At 50.4% G+C, this 9,143-nt stretch overlaps 1 protein-coding gene across 1 annotated transcript in view; it reads right to left on the reverse strand.

The window, feature by feature from the left end:
* The window catches only part of LOC105286863 (COUP transcription factor 2), a 118,169-nt gene extending 109,468 nt beyond the window's left edge, over window positions 1–8,701 (reverse strand). The window contains exon 1 of the mRNA XM_011352119.3: window positions 6,938–8,701. Within this exon, the coding sequence (XP_011350421.3) occupies window positions 6,938–7,289 (352 nt within the window). The 5' untranslated portion in view covers window positions 7,290–8,701. The remainder of the gene's footprint in view (window positions 1–6,937) is intronic.
* Between the last annotated feature and the right edge of the window lie 442 nt (window positions 8,702–9,143).

Genomic DNA, 9,143 nt, shown 5'->3' on the forward strand with positions numbered 1-9,143 from the left:
CATTCATCCATCGCATCGCTAACGCACACATTTCTACGACACAACACTGCTTTATCATGGTTCACTTCTCATGACTCTTCAGCAGCTCGTTCTCGACGTCGCACCTGTTACCCGCGGAATCTTGCGACTGCCATCCCATTCCGGAATACATGGCCGATGTAACACGTGCCGTTCGACGCGTCAATCGGCCTCGGATGCTTACGTAATCAGCGTGAGGCCGCGGAAAATGCGTTAACGAGCAAGTTCCACACTCGAGAAGTCGCGCCGATTGCCGTCATTCGATCCTTTAATCTTGCTCGCGAGCACGTCTTCTTCGACGCGCACCAAAAGCGAAGCGGGAGGCGAACAATGCTGATGGCCAATCGTCGACGATGCGCCTTATTGGAAAGAAATCGGTGGAACGGCGCCGCCAATGCACCGTGCGCGTACGCGCGTTCCGCATTGGACGTTCATTGGCGTAATCGGCCTGATTGTCGGCGATCGCTTTATTACGTCGGCGGGTTGATTTTGATGTCAAGCGATGTCAAACGGCCGCGAGTCATCGTCAATTTGCCCGGCCGATCGGAATCGAGTCGACGCAGGTTACATCAGCGAATCGAATCCGGCGACGTGCGTGCCGAACGAGAGAAGTGCCTCGAATTTCGGCGCTCGTAATGCACGCAATAGCCTCAGTCGTGACCGGCCGTGATGTGGAAGAAATGTATCCCTTAAAATCCCAATGTGTAACATCGCCACTCAATATCTTTTTCGTTACGTCAAATATCTGAATATCCTCTTCCTTGCAAAATTCATTATAAGTGTCTATGCATGATGCAAGTATATTTTTTTCATGTACTTCAACTCTCAACTATGAATCTTTTTCAAGCAATTTTCGATTAGACAATTTCAAATAATTTGCGGGAGAAATTTGCAAACAGTCTGCTTGCAGCGAATTTTCATTAGATTCTTGCCAAGTCTCGAGAGGGTATAATTCATTACCGGCGACTTTTCGACGCGTACACATTCCCTGTCGCTTGCTGATAATCTACCTCGACATTGGTCAGTTCCTTTCTTTATACCGACGCGGTCACCCCTGCCAGTGCAATCTAGCCTCATTTCACGGTAAGGGGGGAAAAAGGACGATGCAGGTTCGGACCGCGTGCGCGTCGCCTCCTACGCTTGACAGGGGAGAGAGGGGGCAGAGAATACGCCCGGTGTTCCGGGCAATTAAGATTACCGCGAACAGAAATTATCGCCGGATTAACCGTGTTATTACGACGCCGCTAATGCCACGGATAGGCGCGAGAGCGTCGCGCCATACTGCGTCGCTTGGCCCCGACAATGGCAAATATCGTTACCGCGGTTGTAATTGGCACACCGGGGAGAGAGTGACTCGCCGCTGTAATTCGAGCGCTCAATTAAGGGCCCGGACTCTTAACCCGGCTCGGTTCGTTCCTGCTCCCTTTCGCCGTGTCGACTCTACATCGACCGTATCGCGCGTAATTCGTCGCGCTATCTCCCAGCTATCACCGGTCCCTCGTATCTTCTATGAGCACTTTGTTATCACTATGCGATTATCCTGATCTTCTTAAAAGCTCAAACTTCTGGCTTCTTATTTAATCTTCAATTCTTCTGCGCAGGTGAGGCTATATTTATTTTTTTGTTAATTGGTATCAGTTAATTAAAATAATCGAAACTTTAATTTATTGGAATAAATAAATTAAATATTATATAAATATAGATATCATAACATATAATTAAGAGTTAAGGCGTATAGAAATAAAATTTATTCATCGCGAATTAGATATTTTCATATAAAGTTTACGTATGTTAGTGTATTTGTAACGAAAACTCGAGTCACGATAATGTATTCCGAAATCAATGGATATATTTCTTTTCTTTTCACCGGAGAATAAAAGAGTACTGTTGGAAGGACGGGTTGGAGTTCACGAGAAGGTCGGCGGATGCACGAAGACGATCGTCTCGCTCGAGGAATTCCGGCGGACCGTATCAGGCGCATTGCAGGGCGAGAGTAATTAGAGAAGCCCGGGTTCATTAGGATATCTGCTCGTATCTTGGCGACAGTTTCCGCCACGCGACCGGTCGACCGACGGTAGTAGCGCCTGTAGCGATTCAACGTGGGTGCGAGGATCAGACAAGTATACTTTTTCAAGCGTTACAGAAACAAGGTACACTGGAAAGCTATCCAAGACATTGACCTCCCATTAAGTATCCCGCTTTACAACAAATAACGGTCATGTCGTGTTTTTTCGAGGTCTAGATTACATGTACTGAAAGATCCGTTAGGCGATAACGTTAAACAATTTCCTCGATCAAAAATAAACATATCATTATTCAGTTTTCGTTGCGTACATTTTGACGCGCTTGAAATGCCAGGTAAAACTAAATAACGTGATCACACGATAATAAATTAATTTCGAATCCATCTCCATCCTCGATAAAAGAAGAATTGTTCGACGTGCGGAGAACGAGCAAAGGCTCTTTGAAGGATGTAAAGCCTCCTCGCGATTGTTCCTTTTACCGAAAACAGCCAATTCATTATACGCTTTTGCAGATTAATAGCCGGTGCTGCAACTAACTCGTTTATCGGGCAAAATCGGCCGCTTCCTCCGACAAACTTAACCGTCAATTATCGCGGCGAGAACCGGCCCTTTGGGAAACGCAACGCAACGCGGTCGACCAGTCGCAGCCTCGCGGATATATTTCCGCGTGCTTGGAGCGAGCGAGCGCGAACGAGCGCGGTGGTGGTCGGCCGACATCTGGCCGACGTGGCCGGGGCAATTCGTGAAATTCGTCGTTACACGGCGCACAGATTACGCGCGGTTTAGCCGTGCGCGAGCGGCCGGAAACGGTTAACACATTGTACACGGAAGCAATTATCGCAAGCCGCATGCTGCAGCAACGCCGAGCGACGCGCTTTAATCACCCGACAGCATCGCCCGTCCCCGCAACCTTTAGTTTCCGATTCTTCTAAATGCCAAATAGCTCCATAAACTATAGTATCGCTCGGTAATGCGAGAAATTATGCAATAATCGATACTGTAGAGGAGAATGTGGTGTGTTTCACGTTCATTTCCTTTTGCACCCTAAATGTTTCCTCCTATTAATTTGCTTCATATCAATCGCATGGTGACTACGTCATGAGATGACACTGGAGACAGTTTTACTTTCTGTTGTTCTTAAATCAGGATCTATTCATGTTTAAGTGCACTAAATCAATGTATGCGCTTTATTACGATACGCTACGAGAACACTGTCGCTATGATACTGACAAAAATGACCAATACTTCCGACATTATTAATCATGATTTGAAGACAGAACCACAAATATCCCGTTTCTGTAGAGGAATTTCAAATTGATTGTAACAAGGGCAAATGTGACACGCGATAATTCAAGTTCTCACTTGCCGTACGTATTGAGAGAGGAAGCAGAATTGGATCTTTTGCAACAGCGGAAACTGCCAATCGTAATGAGCGAAGTGAAACGTAATAAAGCGAATTAATTTTTATCGAAGGCGTCGAGGAAATAACACGGTTGACGTAGCTAACCCGGTTCTGCAACAAGCGGTTTTATGGAAATCGACCTCAGGCTCCGCCATGTACGTTACCATCCGCTTACGAATCGCGGAATACAATCACTCTCGTTCTCGTTTCCGTATTATTTCGTTATGATACCAGACACTTTACGGACACCTCCAATCTCGGTACCGATCCCGGTGTACGATGCTCTTTCCGTCTATTCGAATCGATCAAGACTCGCCATCAAGGAAATCCATCTACCTGTCTGTCTTGTCTCCCGCACGCGCCCGGTCAGCGCACCACGCTTCCGTATCCCGTGATTTCCACGCGTGTTACGTGCCAGAGATCCCACGCGTGGTCCCGAGTCCGTCGAGGGTAATACACACCGGGCGAACCTAACGAGATCTCAATAACTTGATCCTCGCTGTCGGTTACCGCAAATAGGCACGGATCCCGCGGTAACGTCCAGCGGCCGATGAATGCTGAGCGCAGAAATGCGGAACCACTTCGCGGCGAGCGGGATAATGTGCGGTAAATGGAAGAATGTTATGAACTCGCATGGGATAGCACGCATTGCTATATACTTGCCGGTCCGGCGGCGACGGTGCGATACACCCCTCAGGGAGGGGCACGAAAACGGAACGTACCGTTTTAGTACCTGATAAAAATAATTTTGACTGCGAGCAAGAGGGATAATGTATTCCTTGCCTTAATAGAAAGCGGATATCATCTGCTTGATTATCATCTCGGCGAATACGGTTGTTACAAGATTCATTTACGTCGGAATGATTCAGTTGAAAATGTCTTGACGTGGAACATCACGTAATAATTGGATAGTTTCGGCATAAAAACGCCTGCGTGTAAGTAATTGTCCCAGACGCGTTTTCGAGCTACGACAGATATTTATAAATTATAACACACTTTCCGCATAAATTGTATGATTCGCGTAAATAATATCGCAATATTAAGATCCGACTTCTTAAAGGAATCGTAAAAAATTAATGAATTGCACTGCAAATAGTGTCCGCGTATAAAATATTGCTAATTCTTGATTTTTAATTTACGCAAAGTTTACTGTTCAGAGTTTGCATTTTCGCGCATCTTGTCATGGCTTAAATGCGTCTGGCGAGCCGTGGGCGTGCGGGAAGGGCGAAAAGAAGGAGGAACCGGCGGATAGCCGTGTGTCATTAATCAAGGCCCTCGAAGTGCACTAAATCACCCGCGAGATATAAATTACCGCGGGCAATCTGGTATCAATAAGGCGTAATTCGGGATAATAGGGCGCGCGAAGGGTGGATCGGGGTAGAAGAGAGGTGGGCGGTCGCGCGGGAGGATATATAACTCCTGATTTCCGAGGGCGCTGTAGATTTCGATTAACCCGAGTCCGTCCGCCTGTCCGAGTCGAGTCGCGACATTTCTCTTCGTTACTTCTTCCCTCTCGTATCTCGAGTCTTCGATCCTTCACCTCCGTATAAATGATTTAACGGACGGTGCAAAGCCGACTTGTTCTCTCTTCGAATACGAGAGCGACTACCACGGCATAAGTAACCGAAATCACGAAAGCCAGTTCGGACATCCGGTGCCGGTCGCTGTTAAGCGCTCAAGCAGAACGCGTATTTCAAGTATTTCAAAGTATTTCAAGGTACCCAAAGACAAATGCATCTTAATAATGAAGGACACGTGACGAAGAGCATCTCCTGGAGAGGAGGAAGAAAAGTGCGGAGAGCGTAAACGTCGAAATCGGCCTGCAAATCGTTCCCCGTGTGTATCGACAGATATCGCGAGATTCGTCGGCGCGATACGACAGGCGGCGCGGCCGGCTAATTAGTTATCCTCGATACATCTGGCCGATGGATAATTAGCCGCTACGGTTTATACGCGCGTATATAACTCGCCGCCCGCTCGCACTCGCGCACGTTCTCGACGACCCGCTGGGATTTGTTTCCGCCCGTGAAAACAATTTGTTTCTCGTTCCATCGGAACCGAACCCCGTCATCATCGGCGCCAGAATAGGATAAACCCTTCCCTCTCGCGCCCGCGTCTCCCTTTCGGCGTCCGTCCTCGTTCCTCCCGCTTCATTTCCTCGGCCCTATTACATCGTTATTAGGCTCGTAACAGACGTGTAAGCGTTCCGGGGAACACCCCACTGGGTTATTAATGGTGACTCTTTGTTTTTTCGTACTCTCCACGCCCGATGGCCACGGTTGTACTCTTTTTATCCCCTTCCTTCCTTCGCTTTCCTCCTTCCTCTGTCTCCGTTCTCTGTCTTCTGCTCTCCGCCTCCTTCTATCGTCGCAGCCAGAATATATCTCCTTTTCTTTCTGTCGTTAACCCGGGGTTTCGCCGTTTCTCTACCCCCTTTATCACCCCGCTTCCGTTCCTCCCCCTCTCACGCGCGCCTTGAATAAATTAATGTAAGCGCGAGCATTAAGGTAGGTGTCGGGTATTCTGATGCGAATGAGCTCTGCCCCGCGCACGGTGACAAATTGGTGGCACAGGTAAAGGGATACCCTTCGCGCCCCACGATACCCACGACTAAGAGAACAGTCGTCGAAAGGGCGTGCACGCGCATCGGTGGTGTTGCTCCACGTGGAAGAAAGAGAGGCGCGCGTTGCGAGGAATACTTGACGATGGAGATTCCGACGGTCGCCTCATTCTCGCCTGCGCGGCCGCTTCAGCACGCGTGGTGTTACCATCCGTATCGTCGTACCGGCTATCTCGGAATCTCCCATGAAATCTCCTCGGCGAGAATTCAGATCTCCGCCCTCACGCAATCACGAACTATCGCGCACGAAGCACTCCTCCGGTATAATTATCGCGTATGCGTTTTTCTTGTCTGAATCATCAGTATAGAGATGGTCCTGGTATTGCGAAATAGTGACACGATTCAGATAGGAGCAAGTCAAATCAAAGTTACGCTGATCCAGATTGTCGATAAGATTCAATTAGGGGTTTTTAAACGAGAGTACTGCAATCGACAGACAAGGAGAAGACAGACGAACCAACAAATTAGCTCTCTAATTAGAGAATCGGTTGCTCACGTGGTTTCGCAACTCTGCTTTAGAATCTTATACATATTATCGCGATCAAGATCAAGAGTGAAAGTAGATTCCTTTATGCTCTAAGACTATATGACCTTCTCGAAAGGCCAATTTTCAATTTGAAATCTATTGTTGAACGACGTGTTACCATTCTCATTTCGTAGACTATGAAACGTCACGATGATTCGCTTAATCTCATATAATCATTAATTATGTTTCTATTATCACACCAGTGGTCAGTATAACCATCAAAGATCTATCCAACGATTGTGGCGGCATTGGTTCCCGTGGTTATCGAATACATCACTAACAAACAATCACTAACAGACAGACGGTGCACTCTCTCGAGCGGAAAAGGCGCCGTAAAAAGAACTCACCTTCGCAAGTAAACTGTCCATAATGCTTGCCGCTGCTCTTGTCCCCGCAGACAACACACTCGATGTTAGGCGATTTGTCTGTCTGCGAGCTACCGGACTGCGAACTGTTGGCCTGACTGCCGGGGGTGGTACTAGGCGGCAGGGGGTCTCTCGAGGTCAGGACCGAGCCGGCAGGCACCAAGCAGGTGATGTCTTCCGGCGTGGCCGAGGGCGTGAGATGCGCGGGTGGCATCGGCGGCGGCGGGCCTACTTGCAGGGGTCCGCCGCCGCCGCCGCCACCACCGCCGGCTGCGCCCAGGGAGGCCCCGGGGTCCCGCGAGGGCCAGGAGGGCGGCGGCGCGACCAACGCCATCGAGGCGGTGGTGCCGCGCGCCGGGAACCCCAGCTCCAACGTGGTGGTGAACTCGGGGTGGTGGTGTCCGGCTGGCACCCGGCCAGGGAACAACGTCGCCGTCGCGGCCGGGTAAACCACCCCGGCAGTCGCCAGGGCGTCCGCGCCTACCGTCCCGCCTCGAACCACCCTGCCGGTTTCCTGCCCGTGAGCCGCGATCGGCGACGGCAAATCGGGCCTGACTATAGTTTCCCACTCAACACGTCCGTCCGGAACGTCCGGTTGATTCCTCGAAGATCAGTATGGATGATTTGGAGACTGCGACGATCAACGTCCTTGATGATTTATGTCTTGGTCACTTTGATATCGAGACACCGATGGTTGTTATTAGAAGTCACAAGTGTATCGTCACTCTTCACTTCTTCACTGTCCTAAACTTCTCGATGGATGGGAACGCATAATCGCGAAATGAATTGTGCGGAAGATATCCGACGCCGATCATGCTTGTTGAGAATCACGGATAAACCGACGTGCTCCAATTATTGTTCGAACGCAATATCACGCAGAGACGTTTGTCGCGAATAGCAGAATCTTAGTTTTATCCTTCAACATACAGTACGATCTGCCAAAAAGTTATTTTGAACGAGTTTGAAGAGTGTTCGCTCGGGTTCTCCAAACTTATGAGGTTCTATAAGTCACCAAAGGTCCACCAAGTTCTGTCCTCGATTTTTTTGAAGGTGTCCTACCTAGGTGAAGGTTCCATAACTCTAATCGACTTCACCATCGCTCGCATAGCAAGGACTATGTCACTCCGCGAGGATTCCCGGTGAGCACACAGCGGTCGCGAACGATATGACAAAGGAAACAGTAATAACCGTCACACTCGGTCATGCACTCGGCGGCACTTCACTTTTCCACGTGCACGTCGCGATCCCCCGTGGCGGAAGGTCTCGCGCTAAGACACCGACACCCACACCGATACCGACCGATTTAGCCCGGCGACGATCCACCCTTCGACCGTCAGGGCGACACACGACCCATCGGGAGGGTTAGGCGACGGAGAGTGGAAAGGAGGGATAGTTCCCAATCCGGAGCAATCCGGAACAGTTGCGTTCTTCGGCAACGCTCGTTGCCTCACACCCTCAGCGCACGTCGGAGCGTGCTCCAAAACCACCCGTGCTCGCCTGTAGTGCGTGTGTGCGTACGTACTCGCACGGCTCTCAGTGACACTTGAGCGTTTGCGCGAGCCTCGTGTGTACGCTCGTTGTTCGCGCGCGCGTATACTCGTCTCCGTGATGCGTGTTGGCACGATTGGTGCGCGTGGTGGTGATGGTGTCGTCCCTCCGCTCGCAGCGCCGAGCAGGAGCAACAGCGGCGGCGACGGCGGCGGTGGCGGTGGCGGTGGAGGCAGCAGCAGCAGCGGCAACAGCAGCAGCAGCAGCAGAGCGGCGGCCCGTACTGTAGAGCAGTAGTAGGAGGAGGAGGAGAAGAAGAGAGGTGATATTCGACTACCGCCTCGATACGACTATTCTTGGGGCCGACCAGAGACCGACTGCCGTCTAAGGCGACCCCTGACACCGACCTGGGACCCCCACCGCCGCGAACCCGCGAGGGTTTCTCGCGGGTTCTGCCGGTTGCCATGGCTACCGAAGGTGGGGTCGAGTCCCGGGCTCGCCCCGGTCGGCCTCTCATTGGCTACGGGCTTGCCCTACCCCGTACCGACCAGCACGCGTTGCCCGACCAAGTAGTTCCGTACCCACTTTAACTCCTCGATCTAGCAGTCGTTTCTCTCCTTTCCTCTCTCTTTCTCTCTCCCTCTCTCTCTTACATCTGCAACGAGTGGGCTCTCTTCCTTCGGTTGAGGTCATCTCGCTC

Source organism: Ooceraea biroi, chromosome 1, assembly GCF_003672135.1.
Source record: "Ooceraea biroi isolate clonal line C1 chromosome 1, Obir_v5.4, whole genome shotgun sequence".
In the NCBI taxonomy this organism is placed as follows: Eukaryota; Metazoa; Arthropoda; class Insecta; order Hymenoptera; family Formicidae; genus Ooceraea; species Ooceraea biroi.